The 18,305-nt window shown below is 32.9% G+C and overlaps 1 protein-coding gene across 1 annotated transcript; it reads left to right on the forward strand.

Annotated features, from left to right (window-relative positions):
• Nucleotides 1–411: 411 nt before the first annotated feature.
• On the forward strand, nucleotides 412–17,776 carry CYLC1 (cylicin 1; the record flags this gene model as incomplete). The annotated part of the gene is made up of 4 exons (XM_006194340.2): nucleotides 412–448; nucleotides 1,476–1,594; nucleotides 2,897–4,603; nucleotides 17,711–17,776. Coding segments are annotated over 4 exons (1,896 nt in total), but the record flags the coding sequence as incomplete, so codon positions are not given.
• Nucleotides 17,777–18,305: the final 529 nt, after the last annotated feature.

The raw sequence follows: 18,305 nt of genomic DNA on the forward strand, positions 1-18,305 counted from the left end.
GACCAGAATTCCTGGGTCATATGGTAAGTCTACTCCTAGTCTTTTGAGGAATCTCCATACTGTTTTCCACAGTGGCTGCACCAAACTGCATTCCTGCCAGCAGTGTAAACAAGGTTATACTGTATAGCACAGGGAAATATATACAAGATCTTGTGGTAGCTCACAGTGAAAAAGAATGCGACAATGAACATATGTATGTTCATGTATAAATGAAAAATTGTGCTCTAATCTGGAAATTGACAGAACCTTGTAAACTGACTATAACTCAATAATAGATAGAAAAAAAAGTCCACAAATGATAAATGCTGGAGAGGGTGTGGAGAAAAAGGAAGCCTCCTACACTGCTGGTGGTTATGTAGTTTGATGCAGTCATTATGGAAAACAGTAAGGGGATTCCTCAAATAACTAAAAATAGACTTGTCCTATGATTCAGCAATACCACTCCTGGGTATATATCCAGAGGAAATTCTAATTCAAAAAGATACATGCATTCCAATGTTCATAGTAGCACTATTTACGATAGGCAAGAATTGGAAAAAACCTAAATGTCCATTGACAGATGACTGGATAAAGAAACTATGGTGTATTTATACAATGGAATAATAATCATAAAAGAGAATAAAATAATGACACTTGTAACAACATGAGTAGTTCTGGAGATTGTCATTCTAAGTGAAGTAAGCCAGAAAGAAAGAAAAATACTGTATGATGTCACTTATTTGTGGAATCTTTAAAAAAAAAAAGGCACAAATGAACCTATTTACAAAACAGAAACAGACTTTCAGACAGAAAATAAACTTATGATTACCAGGGGGAATGAGTGGGAAGGGATAAATTGGGAGTCTGAGATTTGCAAATACTATTATATGTAAAATAGATAAAGTTTCTACTGTGTATCATGGGAACTATATTCAATATCTTGGAGTAACTTACAATGAATAATCATATGAAAATGAATATATGTATGTTTAGGTATGACTGAAACATTAAGCTGTACACCAGAAATTGACACAACATTGTAAACTGACTATACTTCAGTTAAAAATAGAAGTTAAAAAAAAATAAATCATATGTGCTGCAATCTAGCCAAAATTACATAAAGAAGAAAAGCAAGATAAAGGAAATGATGGAGATGTTTCTAAGGATCCAGGAATCCTCCCTACATTCCATTCCTACTGTTTGATTGTATTATTGCAACTATTATGATATAAGTAACTGTTGTGAAAACTGGTTTAATCTAGAACATAAAAGTATAAATGTCATGTTAGCAAAATGTATTGCCACATGGAGAAATCTGCTTTTTCCCCCTAACTGATATGCAAATATGCAAATAAAATACAAACTCCAGGAGGAAAGGTATATTTTTATTTATAATTTAATTTAATTAAGCAATATATTTTTTACTCAAGAATATTTCATGGCTGATGAAAGTTTGGTTATTAATGCAAACTGTTTATTATCTTCTGTCATTTCAGTCAATGAGTCAAGCAGAAAATTATGGAATCAACAATACTTCACTTTAACATTTCCCAAACCACCCCAGCCAGGTAGAAAAAAGAGATCAAGACCTTCAGAATTACAAATCACAGTTCCTGTAAGTATTGAAAAGGTCATTTTTAACTAAATCTAAGATGATAGAATATATAAATATAAATAAAATATAAGTCATTTGAATTTTGCTACCTATTGGAATCATATATTTTAAATGTATGATTCTCTGTAAAGCAGATTACCCCCAACTATTTCAGATTAAACTTTTATTTATATGTGGTTCTCCATTTCAAAGGCATTATATAGCACATAGGCTAGGCAAGCTGGAGAGTCTAATGCTGCAACTGATGGGATCTCTCAGGAAATATTTACCAGCTGCAAAAATATCTAAAATTTGAATCCTAGAAAGAGAGCCAATCTTGATGAGATTTCAAGGCCTCTCCATGTTCTTTAACCTGGCATTCACATACTAGATACACAGAGATTCAAGTTTTCTACTGTTTTTATAAAATGGAGTTAATCTGTTAATCTATCAAGTAACAGAAGCAGTAGCCTACAGAGCTCACCCATGGTGATGTCAGAATATACTTTAAAGCATCTCCCAAAGCAGAGTTACAGTCAATGCTTTATTCAAGGACCATTTATTACATTTGTAGAGATCCAAGTTTCATCCTTCTCTTTACAGTTTTCCTTTAAGCCCATATAACCATTTCACTGACTGGTGATGTCCCTACTGGATAGTTGAAGGATTATAACAAGTAAATGTAAAATTAGTCTATGTGGCCACTATGACAACCAGATTTGACAAAAGTTTGGGTGGGAGTGAAAAAAATACACTACTGCTAAACCAATTAATGTGGATAAAACACTTGTTTTATTTTATGTCTTTGTTTTTGGCAGTTCTTCTTAGAAGAAACTTAGGCTTTCAATTTGATCAGAGACCTGGAAAGCAAGAGTAGAAATCAGGCTAGGCCTCAAGCCTAGAGAATCATAGCATATCACAAGAATTATTATGACAATATTCAAGGGCATCAGCTTATTTCTTATCTAACTTGGGGCTGAAGGGTACACAAAATGTTTCAAAAGAGCTTTCCAGGTAGGACTCCAAAGGGAACCTACTATCAGTTGTGAGGACAGGACCTGAAATGTCATGGATCATTGTAGGCCTACTCTGATCCCAATATGAATCACTGAGGAAACTCTAAGGTTTCTCCTAAATTCATTTTATTTCCAAAATGGAATTATCTCACATACACAAACAAACACACACAGAACGCTGAAAAAGAAAAAAAATGCAATTTTTAATAGATAGTTATTGAAAAGCTAGATTATTTCTTGGATTCAATATAAAAAGATATAACTTGCTCAAAAAAAAGCTTATCATTATTCTAATCAATCTTTTCAGAGACATGACAAAAGAAATTTAGAGGAAGTTCAGAAGCCAGCTCATATATGGATAAGGCATTCTTTAAGAAAAAATTTTCCGAGGCCATCTATTTACTTAACTGTCAGGAGACAGACTTCATTCAGACATCCTTATTCTCCTATAACCCATCCTAAAAAGGCACAAACTAAAAGGTCCAAAGATGACAATAAAGGAACAACTTTGAAGAAAGTTTCCAAAAAAAATACAGGCTCACGTGAAACAACTCCAGAATACAAGAAAACAGTAAATGATGATAAACCTAAAAGAGGAAATGAAACAGATAATACTCCATCAAAATCATCCCATGAAAGTAAACTATCTGAGAAGTCAAAGTGTAAATCAGAAACAATCCCAGAATCCAAATATTCTAATTCAATCTCAATAAAACATCAAAAAAAGGATAAGAGAGATTCAAAAAATTCCAAGGAGACAGATATTGAATCCATATGTACAAAGAAGTATTCTAAGAGCTCAAAAAACAATTTGGATGTCAAATCAGAGACTAGCTCAAAAAGTAGTTCAAATATGGATTCAGTGATGTGTTTTGAAGAGTCTGGTGCTGAACCCATGGAATTTGATATGTGGTTAAAGAATTACTCACAGAACAATTCAAAGAAGCCTCCAAAGAAGGATGCAAAAAAGGATGCAAAGAAGGGTTCTGATGCTGAATCTGTAGATTCAAAAGATGCAAAGAAAGAGTCAAAGAAGGGTAAGAAAGATGGTAAAAAAGATGATAAGAAAAAGGGTGCAAAGAAGGATGCTGGGTCCACTGATGCAGAATCTGGAGACTCAAAGGATGCAAAGAAAGATTCAAAGAAGGGTAAGAAAGATGGTAAGAAAGATGATAAGAAAAAGGATGCAAAGAAGGATGCTGGGTCTACTGATGCAGAATCTGTAGACTCAAAGGATGCAAAGAAAGGTAAGAAAGAGTCAAAGAAAGATGAGAAGAAAAAAGATGCCAAGAAGAATGCAGAGTCTACTGATGCAGAATCTGTAGACTCAAAGGATGCAAAGAAAGATTCAAAGAAGGGTAAGAAAGATTCAAAGAAAGTTGGCAAGAAAAAGGATGTCAAGAAGGACACCAGTTCTACTGATGCTGATTCTGAATCTGAAAGGGATTTTAAAAAGGGTAAAAAAGATTCAAAGGAGAAGAAAGGTTCAAAGAAAGATGTCAAAAAGAAGTCTGCAATGAAGTCTGAAGAGTCTACTGAAACTGAGTCTGACTGGGAGTCAAAGAAGGATAGAAAAGATGCAAAGAAAATTATGCAAGATTCAAAGAAAGGCGCCAGGAAGGATGCAATAAAGGATGTAGAGTCTACTGATGCTGAATCTGATGTGTCTTCCAAGAAAGACCTAAAGAAGCCCCAAATAGTCAGAAGCTCAGATGCTGAATCTGAAGAGTCACTGTATAAACTTGGGCCTAAAAAGAGAGAAGCTGATGAATCAGATGCCACATCTACAGATTCAAAGAAGGAAGCACAGAATCTAAAGAGAGAATTCAAAATGCCATCCAGAAGGACTACATTCAAACAAAAAGAAGAAAAAATAGGTGCAGGTAGAGTTCCTCCATCAAGGGAAAGACCACCACTACCTCCTTGTGAGCCTTTACTGCCATCACCTAGGGTCAAACGTCTCTGTCAGTGCCAGATGCCTCCTCCACCTCCAAAACCGAGATATGCTCCTTTGGTATGTTTATTCCTGTTTTATCTTTAGAAAAAATTGGATCAAAAATGACAGATTTTAAAAGTTTAAATTTATATTTTTTCTAAAGAGTAGTTCTCTTTTACTGGAATGTTGACAAGTTTAGGTCTCACAGATGAGAAAGATGAAGAGTACTTCAAAAGGACTCAAAAGTTGCAAAACAAATGCCAAAAAGTGAAGAATAATATTTACTTTGGAGCAGAGAATTGGCTTGTGATTTAAGAAAACATTTATAATTACTTGTAAAAAGAGTCATATTACAAAAGTGGTTAACTATTTTATACTTAACATTAAACAAAAATGAAAATTGACTAAAACTTCTAAAGGACAGATTTAAGTGAGATATAAAGACATTCCTAGGAGGTTGCTGAATATAGCAAAAACTCAACCAAAATTCAGACATAGCAGGGTAGAAAAATAACATACTAGGATACAGATATGCAAAAAATTGTTTAATCCATATCTGAACTAAATAAACTTTTTTATGAACTGTCATTCTTACTGCTAATTAGGAAAAGATGTTAACTTGCCAGAAGTGACTAGGTCTTCTTTGGTTTATAACAGTCTCTTTGAGGTTAATCCAGTCTTTTTGGAGATACTCTGGAAATTCAGAGTTTCTATTTCTCACTTCCCAAGGATCTCCCCTTCAATCCCCTTTCTTCCAAAACCTGGCTGTAAGGGGAAGCTTAGTTAGACATCTCATTTTGGATAGAAGGGCTCCTGTTCCACTGTTGTCCTCCCTTGCTGGCTCTCCGATTTTTGGTTGAGGTGCATTCATTTGAATGGTTTCTGGTCTCTGTTTCCTCTGCTTTCACACAGTGTTGTCTATTCTTAGCATGGTAGGTCTGATGCTATCTGTCCTGCTAAACTCAGAACATCTGTATATTGTGGCTGATTCTTGACCTTGATCCTTATAATTAATTAATTTTCTCCCTCCTTTTCTCCTATTCCTCCCAGTCCTCTTATTCTTCCTTCTCAAAGGGCTTCTAGTATCTTCTAGATCAGTGAGAATCTCCCTTTACCTTGTGTTTCAAGTTTTTCTATCCCTGGTTTATAATAAAATTTTATGTATTGATCTTCATTTGCTCTTCATATATCTTCCATTTGGGGGAGGGATTTATAAATCCTTTTATCTCTCTCAAAAAGCCTGAATTTCTCTTGCTGGACTTAATATGTCAGCTTTGATACTCAAAGCTGATTAATGACTCCCTTGTTCAGGGGTCAGCTTAGAGATTGAGTTAATGAGTGGATAGCCAATAGAGCAACAAAATTTATATGAAATGAAAATGTATTTGTGGATAATTTTAAGGTAAATGAAAAAAATGGACCCTCAAAAAGCTGAATTCTTTTCCAAAAGCATTTTTTTATGAAAAATAAGTAAAATACAAGAAAACAAGTTGGAGCCAAGGGTTAATTTTAATTGTAAGAAACAATTTTCAGGGCATGTTCTGGGCTTATATATATTCATACTAAGTCTCTTTAATACACTTCTGTCTGCATGACTACCATCCAGTTAGGATCTTCCATCCCTATCACTTAACTGAAACTATTCTTTTCAAGATTACCAAATACTTTTTGTAACCACATATTCTGGTTTCTCTTCTCTCCTCATGTTACTTTACAATCCAGCAGCATTTAAATCAACCTTTTCTTCTTTTTAAAAACACTTACTTTACTTGACTGTATGCTTTCCTGTTTTTCTCCCTACTTACTAGTTGTATTTCACCACCTTTATTGTATCCTACTGTTCTTCCCCTTTAATGTTGATATGATATAAGACTTGGTCCTGGGCCTTCTCTATCTAAAATTCTCCCTTGGTGAGTCCATCCAATTCAATAGTTTTAAATACCAACTATGTATTGATGACCCCAAAATTAATATATTCAGCTTTGGTCTCTCCAATGAATCCTAAATTATTTATATCTAATCAACTACTTGAAATTTTCAGTATAGAATCTACTAGGCATCTCAAACCTAACATATTCCAATAATACTCAACTCATCCTAAAACCTATTCTTCCCCAGTATTCTCCACCTTAGTAAGTGGCACTGTTGTCCACTCATTTGATCTTTTAAAACCTGGATGTAATCTGTGATTCTGCTCTTCTCCTCATCCCCCACATGTAATCAATCAATAAGACTTGTCTACCATAACTCCAAAATCTATCATGGATCAGTTCACTTCTTTCCATCTCAATCACTACCACCTTAGTGGTCCCCATCATCATCATCCTCTGCTGAAATACTGCTGAAATACTAATCTTGCTACCTCTACTCTCCACTGCTTAAAACACTCTAGTGGTTTCTCATTACATTCAGAATAAACTAGGTGTCTTACCTTGGATTGCAATGCCTACATTATTCAGTCCTTGCCTATTTTCCATCCTCATCTTGAACCAATTTTCTATTTCATTTTATGATCTAGGCAAACTAGCATTCTTTTTGTTTCTCATACACATTAAGATTGTTTTCTTGCCAAGCATTTGCATATGCTATTCCCTCTGCTTGGAATGCTTCTCCCCAGATCTTTGCACGACTAATCCTTCTCATCATTTAGTTTTTCAGATTAAATATTATATTATCTCTTTAGAGAAACCTTCCCTGATTAGCATATCCTACGTCATCCCCTCTTGCAACAATACTCCAGTCACTCTTCTAACCCTGAATCTTACTTTATTCCTCTTCATAGAATGTATCTTTATATAAAATTCTATATTTATTTATTTGCTTATTAATTATATTCATCATTTGAAATCAGGCTCCATGCAATAGTGAACCTGATCTGTTTTATCATTCCTTTATCTGCAGTTCCAAAAGCAGCACGTGGCCTACATTTGATCAGTTAAGAAATTTGGGCTCTCTAAAATAGCTGCAGATCATATCACCCTAGTGGCTTCTGACATCCATTTACCCAAGCATTTCTACTCTAGCAATATTAGACTAAAATGACCAAACAACAAACATTTTGGAAGTGGGGCAGAGAAGTCACAATAGAACAGTTTACATTCTAAGCGGATGTCTGAAAAGGAAACATATGTATCCTTCTTGCATGTGTGTGGGGAATTTATGATGAGACTGTGTCATGTATCTTAGGTCTCTTTTAGTATGAGTTTGAAGAACCATGCCCTTACTCCTTCCACCAGAGTCCTGTTGGTTCTCATAGCAGCACATAAGTAAGGCTAGTGCCTTGTTTCAATGTCACCTCTGTTTATACTCCTGGATTTAAAGAATTCACACTTGAAATTATGTTTGTAAAGCTTGACATGATCTTCCACTATGGATGAAGAATTCATTATATTCCACTTACTGAGGTGGAAAACTAGAGTGTTAAGTTTAAAGTGTTTTGTTTTCCATTCTAATTTTTTCTTTCTATTTTTTTATTTAGAAATAATTGAGATACATCATTATATTAGTTTCAGGTATACAACATAATGATTGGATATTTATATCTGTTTAGAAATTATCATCACAATAAGTCTAGTTAACCTCCATCAATGTGCATAGTCACAAAATATTTTTATGTGTGATGAAAACTTAAAATCTACTTTCCTAGCACTGTCAAATATACATATGGTATTATTAACTAACGTTACCCTACTAAATGTTGTATCTCCATGACTTATTTGTTTTATAGCTGGAAATTTGTACTTTTTAACCCCTTTCACCCATTTTGTCTACTCCCCACCATCTCCACATCTGACAACAACCAATCTGTTCCCTGTATCTCAGTTTTTCTGTATCTCTGTTTTTCTGTTTTTGTTTTCGGTTTTTTAATTGTTTCTACATATAAGCAAGATCATACAGTATTTGTCTTTTTTCTGTCTAACATTTCACATAGTGTAATTCCTCAGGTTCCATCCATGTTGTTGCAAATGGTAAGAATTCCTTCTTTTTATGACTGAATAATGTTCCAATGTGTGTGTGTGTGTGTGAATATACATATATATATATATATATATATATATATATATATATATTCTACAATTTTATTTATTAATCAATTGATGGATACTTACATTGTTTCTATGTCTTGGCCATCTTAAATATTGCTGCAATGAACATGAGAGTGCGTATATCTTTCTGAGTTATTGTTTTCATTTTCTTCACATAAATACCCAAGAGTGGAATTTCTGGGTCATATGTTGGTCCTATTTTCAATTTTTTGAAAACCTCCATACTACTTTCCCTGGTGACTGCACCAATTTACATTCCCACCAACAGTACACAAAGGTTCCCTTTTCTCCACATCCTCACCAACACTTATTTCTTGTCTTTTTGATAACAGCCATTCTAACAAATTTGAGGTGATATCTCATTGTGATTTCGATTTACAATTCCCTGATGATTAGTGATTTTGAGCACCTTTTCGTGTGTCTGTTGGTCATCAGTGTGTCTTCTTTGGAAAAATGTCTGTTCAGATCCTCTGCCCATATTTTAATTGAATTTTTATTTTGCTATTGAGTTGTATGAATTATTTATATATATTTTATGTTAACCCCTTATCAGATATATGATTTGCGAATATTATTTCCCGTTCTGTAGATTTGTCTTTTCATTTTGTTAATGGCTTCTTTTATATGCAGAAGCTTTTTAGTTTGATGTAGTCCCACTTATTTAGTGTTTTTTTTTTTTTTTGTCATTGCTTTTGCTGTTAAATCCCAAAAATCATCACCAAGACTGATGTTGAGATGCTTCTCTGTGTTTACTCCTAGGAGATTTATGTTTTCAGGTCTTAACATTCAAGTCTTTGATTTGTCTTGAGCAGATTTTTGTGTATGGTTTATGATAATGGTCCATTTTCATTCTTTTCCATTTGGCTGTCCAGTTTTCTCAACACAATTTATTGAAGAGACTGTCTTTTCCCCTGTATATTCTTGGCTCATTTGTTGTAAACTAATTGACAGTATCTGCATGGGTTTATTTCTGGATTCTCTATTCTGTTCCATTGATCTAAGTGTCTCTTTTTTATGCCCAAACTATGCTGTTTTGATCACTATAGTTTTGTAATATAGTTTTAAATCAAGGAGCTTGAAGCGCCCTGCTTTGTTCTTTTTGCTCAAGACTTCTTTGGCTATTTGGGGTCTTTTATGGTTCCACACAAATTATAGGATTGTTAGTTTTATTCTGTTAAAAATGCCATTGGAATTCTGATAGTGATTGCGTTGAACCTGTAGATTGCTTTAGGGAGTACAGGCATTTCAACAATATTAATTCTTTCAGTCCAAAAGCACAGAATAGCTCTCCATTTTTTGTGTATTCTTCAGTTTCTTTTATTGTTGCCTTATGGTTTTCAGTGAACAGGTCTTTCATCTCCCTGGTTGAGTTTATTTCTAGGTACTTTATTATTTTTGATGCAACTGTAAATGGAATTGTTTACTTAATTTCTCTTTCTGTTGTTCATTATTAGTGTAGAAAAATGCAATGGAATTTTGCATATTGATTTTGTATCCAGCAGCATTATTGAATATATTTGTTAGTTTGAACTATTTTTGGTGGCGTCTTTAGGATTCTCTATATATGGTATCAAGTCATCTCCAAATAGTAACAGTTTTACTTCTTTTCTGATTTGGATGTCTTTTATTTCCTTCTCTTGCATAACTACTCAGGCCAGGATTTCCAATAGTATGTTGAATAAAAGTGGTGAGAGTGGCATCCTTTCCTTGTTCTTGATCTCAAAAGAATAGCTTTCATTTGATATCACTGAATATTATGTTATCTGTGAGGTTCTTATATATGACTTTTATTATGTTGAGGTATGTTCCCTATGGAACACTTTATTGAGTTTTTATTATAAATAGATGTTTAATCTTGTTAAATGATTTTTAAGTCTATTGAGATGACCATATGTTTTTAGCCTTCATTTTATGAATGCAATATATCACATTGATTGATTTGCTGATATTAAACCATCCATCCATCCCTAGAATAAATCCCACTTGATCATGGTATATGATTCTTCTAATGTATTGTTGAACTCAATTTGCTAACATTTTATTGAGGATTTTTTGCATCTATGTTCATCAGGGATAGTGATCTCTTTTTTTCTTGTGGTGTTATTGTGTGGTTTTGGTATCAGAGTAATGCTGGCATCATAAAATGAGTTTGGCAGTGTTACTTCCTCTTCTATTTTTGCAAGAGTTTGAGAATGGTTGGCATTAATTGTTTAAATATTTGGTCAAAGTCACCAGTGAAGCTGTTTGGTCCCAGACTTTTGTTCGTTGAGTGGTTTTTGATTACTGGTTCAATCTGCTTACTAGTAGTAAGTCTGCTTAGCTTTTCTATTTCTTCATGATTCAGACTTGGTATGTCATATATTTATCTCTTTCTTATAAGTTGTACAATTTGTCAGTGTATACTTGTATGTGGTAGTCTCTTGTGGTCATTTGTATTTCTGTTGTATTTGTTGTAGCAGATGTCTCCTCTTTCATGTCTGATTTTATTTGAATCAGCTATATTTTCTTCTTGGTGAGTCTAGCAAAGATTTATCTTTTATTAAAAATCTTTTTCTAGAACCAGCTCTGAGCTTCACTGATCTCTTCTATTGTTCCTTTAGGCTCTGTTTCATTTATTTCTTCTCTGATCTTTGTTATTACCTTCTGTCTGCTAACTTTGGGCTTAGTTTGCTCTTCTTTTTCTAGTTCCTTGAGGTGTAAATTTAGTTTACTTAAGATTTTTCTTGTTTCTTGAGGCAGGCATTTATCATTATGAACTTCCTCCTTAGATCTGCTTTTACTGCATTCCAAGTGTCTTGGTAAGTTGTAATTCCATTTTTATGTGTCTCAAGGTATATTTTGATTTCTCTTTTTATTTCTTCTTTGAAATATTCATTGTTCAATACCGTGTTGTTTAATCTCCACATGTCTGTGATTTTTCCAGTTTTCTTCTGGTAATTGATTTCTAATTTCATGCCACTGTGGTTGAAAAAAAAAGTTTGATATGAATTATTTCTTCTTAAACCTATTAAGACTTGTTTTGTAGCCTAACATGATCTATCCTTGAGGATGTTCCATGTGCACTTGAGAATAATGTGCATTTCACTAATTTTGCATGGAATATTCTGTATATATTGGTTAAGTTCATCTTGTCTAATGTGTCATTTAAAACCAATGTTTCCTTATTGATTTTCTTTCTGTATGATTAATTTTTATTTATGCATTTTAGTAATAAAAGTAATACAAATTTATTACAAAAAATAAAGCAATACAAATATATAAAGAAAATTATATACCCTCATGCCTACTCCATAGTTCCCTACACTTGCATCCTCTTGCAGTAATCTATGTTAGCAACCTGGTGTCCCTTTTTCATTTATCATCTTCTTCTATTTAGAAACATATGTAAGCAGATAGATTGATAAATGGATAATTTGTTTTGACTAAAATAAAACTATTCATGTGCAGTACTTTATAGCTTACCTTATCACTCAATGTTATCCTGGTCATCCTTCTAAGCCAGTAGATATATATCTAATGTTATTGTTTTTATTTCCAACTTATTTATGACCACATACATAATTTTGTGTAATGGGATATTTTACATTCAGATTAGTTTTACTTCAGTCTTTTAATTTTGTTTTCTCCCCACTCCCCATTTCTACTTTCACTCATTGCTTCCTCTTATCTCCTCCGTAGATAACACTTATCAACAACCTACTATGTATCATTCCATACTTCTCTCCAAGACTTACTTTACTATATCAAACTTTCAAGCACACTCACATACACACATACACACACACACATACAGGGTGGGGAGGATTAGAGGATGGGAGGAGTGGTACAGAGATCAGGAGAGAGAGTGAAGGTTTGTTACCATTTTATTTAAAGACAATGAAATAATACATACTTCTCTCCATCCTGGTCAGAAATAGCTGTTTTGGTTCTTACTTTTGCCATTCTAATGGATACAGAATTACTTCATTGATACTTTAATTTGTGTTTCCTTGATTACTATTGAGTTTTAACATCTTTTGAATGTTTTGTGTCTGCTTGAGTTTAATAATTTCAGAATTATTTCTTTGTATCCTTTGTTTATTTTTCTCATTATTTATGTCTTTTTTTATCAATTTATGAAACATTCTTTGTGTATTTAGAAATTAATTCATCTGTCTTCTTTTTGGATTGTCCACAACTGTCATATATCCATTGATTTTTTTCATGGTTTATTTTGCCATACAATTTTTTTTTAATTTTTATAAAGTCAAATATATCTGTAATTTCTTTTATTTATTCTTGGCTTTCTATATTGGTGGAAATTATCTTCTCCATAGGATAGTTTTCAGTGGGGACTAAAAAAAAAAAAAAAACCACAAAAACTAGTCCTCTGTAAATAATAAATTGTCATCAACTCCAAACTTCTGAGCACTGTGATAATTGAGGTTTTATTGCACTGAAATACATTTTTAAAAAGAGACTTCCTAATATCTCCCAAAATAATTAAAGTTGTTGGAAAATAGAAAGTGCCATGCATGTTGTATAATTTAATGGCCACTATCTATAGTTTTGGAATCAGACAACTTTAATTTGAATCCTTACTCTATCACTTAATAGTGGGATACTTTTAGGGAACTTTCTTTATCATTTGGAGCATTATTTTCCTCAAATGTAAAATAGGGCAATAACAGGACATTCCTTATAGGAAAATGAAGAATATAAAGTACCTAGTATAGGATCTGGTATTGTATTATTGCATATTCATGGAGCCCCAGTATTATTAAGATTCCAAAAATAATGACACATATAGATTTTAATTTCATCCAGGCTATATGAACACAGGTAAAAGAAACCAACTCAGTACAAATTGTTTAAGTCAATAAATAAACCAATCAATATTTTAATTGTCACCTTCTGCTCAATAAAATCAACTGATATCTTATTTCATTCTCTAGCAGGTATTGTCATTTACTGAGTGCACAGACGTTACATGGCATTTTACTCAATACTAGGCATTTGATTAAATAACATCTTGTCAATTTCTACAGTTAATTAAGGGGCCAAAAGAAGATCAATCAAATAACTAGAAAATCCAAAAAAGGAGGCTACAAGATGATTCATTGTTGTTACTCCAGGAAAGTAGATGTTATCTGCATAAATTTAGAATGCACTTCAAAGTACTTATTCTATCTGAAATAAGTCAAACACAAGTTCAAGTTAAACAGATAGGGACTGTAGAACTGTGGGGCCTGGTTTAATTTACACTTTTTTTTTTTTTCCTGAAACACATGCTGCTTCATGATAAAATAAGATAAGTAAGTCCCTTTCCTACTTTGGGCCTGTTCCTTCATCTCCAAAATGAGGACTCAAACCTAGATGAACTATAAATTGAAACAGGTGTGGAACAGCATAGTAGGAGGGTTTTGGTGTTCTCTAGTGGTGCCTGAGAGAAGTAGGCCATATGTTTTCCCATAATTGACTTGGAAAAGGGATGGAATAGGGATGGAATAAGGATACCCCTAATGAGGTAGCAGAGATGACTGAACTACTAGAAGTCAAGAAATAATAATGACATTGAATGAAAACCTTATAGAATCCTTCTTAGGAAAGGATAGAGGAATTCTTAGGTACCACTCTGATTTCTAGAGTTTTTGGAAAGAATTCAAAGATGTATACACAATACAGAGTCATGACTTAGGAGGTCACTTTTTTTTCTGACACTGTAATTACCTAATTTGATCCTTTTTTTTTTTTTCCCAAAGCTACAGTTGTTTTTAATTTGAAGCCATCTCATGGCATTTGATGATGAGATTTAGTATAGTGTAATGGCCCAGACATAGAGAAAGACATAAGTACATATTAATGTTAGTTTGTTTTTATTTTGTTTGCTGGTCACTTCCATATCTCTAAATGATGTATTTGTATGGTTTCTTCTCAGTTGTACACGTTTTCTATTGGTTTTCTTCCAAAATGGATGAAGATTTTATTCATCTGCATCATTCTCTCTCCCCTCTTTCTAATATGTTTCTATCTTTGTTTTTAGTTCATTTATTAGCTACCTTTGTAATTCTAATTTTGTATTTTTAACTTTTTTCTAAGTGCTTTTGTCTCTTTAGTTCTCCTTTCTTATCCCTTTTCTCTAGTTATTTTTTAAGTGCTCTATTAATAGTCCCCTGTAATAACTTTTACCAAGTACTATGGCCTTGTCTCCATCCTCATTACTTTATGACCTCTTGCTTTCATTGGAAATGTGTCTCCCCCTCAGCTTTCCTGAATTTCTACTACTTTGGTTTTCTTTTGTCCTTTCTAACCACTATTTATCTATATTCAGTTCTGTCACTTCTTAGACCTCAAAGCTGTTTCCTATGGTTCAGTTTTTTTTTTTTTACTTGTCCTCTTCTCTGTATACTATCTTTGTAAGCTTTCTTCTATTATTATAGCTTCAATTTTCACTTTTCTGTAGGTATTTCCAAATATGTATCCCTAAACTATTTTCTCATCCATACTGTTGTTGGCTATCTCTTATTTTCTATCAATTTCTAAGTTGTAGGAGACAGGAAAAATGGATTTGAGATTTAACTCTACCATTAAGTAGTAGAGTTTTGTTTTGTTTTGTTTTTTTTCATGTGGGATTTGGGTTAAGTCATCTGACAATGAGAATAACAATGCCTAACCTACTCACTAGAACAAACTGCTATTAGGTTCAAATTAGAAAGTGGGTGTGAAAGAGTTGTGTAAATGCTAGATCACCAAAACAAAGGTAAGACTTTATTAGTGTTATTACTGTCTTTATGACTTCACTTATATTATTCTCCTTTTTTTCTACAATTGGGTTCCCATCTGTAGTTGTCTTCTTCAAAGCTCAACTTCCCCTAAGAATCCTATGACACTTATTGTTATCTATTCATTGGATTGATGTTAATATTGTCTTCCAACCAGACTGAAAGCCCTTCAAGGGCAGGAACCAAATCCTTTTTATTAATCATAGCACCCAGAACATTTTTTGGCATGTAGAAGATAGTTAATATATATATTTGACTGATTACATTTGAAAATTTTCCAGACCAAGCTCTGGTTTTATTATTTTATAAGTTGAAAATTTATATTTAGAATATATTTAGAATAATTTGTGGTACTCAGTAAATTGTCCATCGTCATTTCTTTGTTTCATCTGTCAACAAATATTTCTTGAGCAAATATTCTACGTCAAACACTGAGTTAAACAGTACAGATACATACCTATTTCTGTCATAAAACTTAAGCTTTTCCCCCAGGAAATGAAAATGCCTACAGCTCATCTTTCAATTGTCTTCTCTTTTGAAACTAGAATAGAAACATGAAATATCACATGAACATCCCACCTTTATATTCTATCCTTATCTACTTTATTCTTGAAAACTAGAATTATAGGTCTTTAGAAAAATATTTTATAAATTTCAATAATTAAGATGAAAACATTAATTTTGAAAGGAATAGATAATTCCCTTGTCTTGATAATAGCTATCTATCAAAAACTTACAGAAAACAGTTAAATAAAGTCAAGATATATTTTCATTAAGATCAAGAATAAGATTAGGATACATTAGAGACATCTTTAATTCTTTTTCTTTCAAAACTCTTATTGGATCCTGTTACCCCAAGATGTATCTAAAATCTGATCACTTCTCATCAACTATATTGCTGTCACCCTGGTCCCAGCCACTATATATCTCTCCTATATTACTACAGTGGCCTCCTAAGAGATTTTCCTGCTTTTAATCATTCCCCTTTATATTCTCAGCACTGCAAATAGAGTGTTCCTTTGGAAAATGTACATCAGATCATGTCAGTCCTCTGCTTAAAACTTTGCAGAGCACCTGTTAAGAGTGATTCAAATGCTCTGAATCTTAATTGTGGTAGTGCTTTGACAAGTGTATATATCTGCTGAATTCAGCAAGCTGTACAAATAAAATGGATGCAGTTTATTAAACATAAATTTAATTGATAAACTTGATTTAAATGTATTTAGAATTAACATAGGTAAATTAAACCAAAGAGAAATAAACTAATTTGAAAACAACAAAAACTAATACCTCACCATTTCACTCAAAATAAATGTCAAAATGCTTACAACTGCCAACAAAGTCCTAGATAATCTGACTTGCTGTTCTTTCCTATTTCATATTTTCCTCTTCATCAATCTAATGAAGCCACATTGGCATCCTTCCAAACATCTCAGAAATACTATTTAGGGCTTTTGCACTGGCCCATTCCTCTACCTAAAATGTTAATTCTCTCTTTCTAATATTTGCTTAAAATTTAATTTTTCAATGAGGCTAATATAACCACACTATTTAAAATTGCAACAGTCTCCACCATTGCATGCCAATCCTTGCCTCATCTACTTTTTCTGTGAAATTTGCTACCTTCCACTATGTAATTTACTTACTTGTTATGTTTATTTTGTGTATCCTCTAATAAAAAAAACTCTAGGCATAAAGATGATGATTGCAATACTGGCTGTAAGAGAAAAACTTTGGAATTAAACTAAATGTATACAATTAGAAGAGTGGTTTAGTAAATATGAAACAAAATAGCATGCATTCATTCAAATACTATGAAACCTTTAGAATTAGAGAAAGAAGTTTATACTATAATATTGAGAGAAAGAAGGAGGGGAAAATACTATGGGCTTGTAACTAAGCAAAAACCTGCATGTTTGTAGACAAAGAGTAGACAGAAATATGCAAATGTGAAAACACTCGTATTAGTGTGGTAGAATTTGAAGAGACTATCAGCATTCTACTTTTTATATTTTTATATTATCAGTTTTTGAAGTTCTAGTCCACTAAAATAGTCGTGAGATCTTAAGATTCATAATGTAACATTACCTAGGACTTGATTCCTACACAAATGCTGGTGGTTGGACTATTATTCAGTACTTCACATCTTTCAGCGGACATTAGAATCACCCAGGAAAGTTGTTTAACATGAACATTGCTGACTCCATTTCAGATTTTTACTTGGTAGGTAAGAAATAATAAAAATGATATTTAAGTTTCCTTCCACCTATGACATTCTGTGCTTCATTGTAGTCTTTAACACACCAGGAACTCTCTATAATTAGAAGATAAATAAAGTTCTACTTTTTTAATTTAATTTTTTCTACTTTATTCCTCAGCCTGAAGCAAAATGGATTCACAAGCTGCTTTAAAGAACAGCTGAGCACTTTGTTTCACAGAATGGCCTTACCACAGTTAACACTAGCTACTCTCAAATGAGCATTTCTACTTCTGTGGAACTGTAATAAATAAAAACAAGTCTTCCGTGAGCACCAGGAGCTGAATTTTTACGTGTAATTTATAAAGGTGATTTATAGAGATGTGTGCTTTATTTACTAAAAGTCTGAACTACTGAAACCAAAATACTGCAGCATTCTACACCACTTCACTTTGGAAGACATTTCCGAGTTTAGGCTGAAAGTTGGGAATCTTCTTTGGAAAGCCCTTATCATGTTCAGTTAATTGTCTCTTTTACTTTACATTAAGAAAAAATAAACACAGAATGGAAGGAACTAGACCTTTCACAGTGTTAAAAGAAATAGAGAGCTATATGTAGATATCAATCCCCCTGGTGTATATATACACAGAGTCCCAAATGCAATCATTTACCTTTAGACATTTTTTCCTTTATTACTTTATTTAATGATAAACTGCAAGTTCCCTAAAAAAATAACAGACATTTATCAACCATTTCACATATATCCATGAATATGC

This window comes from Camelus ferus, chromosome X (assembly GCF_009834535.1).
Source record: "Camelus ferus isolate YT-003-E chromosome X, BCGSAC_Cfer_1.0, whole genome shotgun sequence".
NCBI lineage: Eukaryota > Metazoa > Chordata > Mammalia > Artiodactyla > Camelidae > Camelus > Camelus ferus.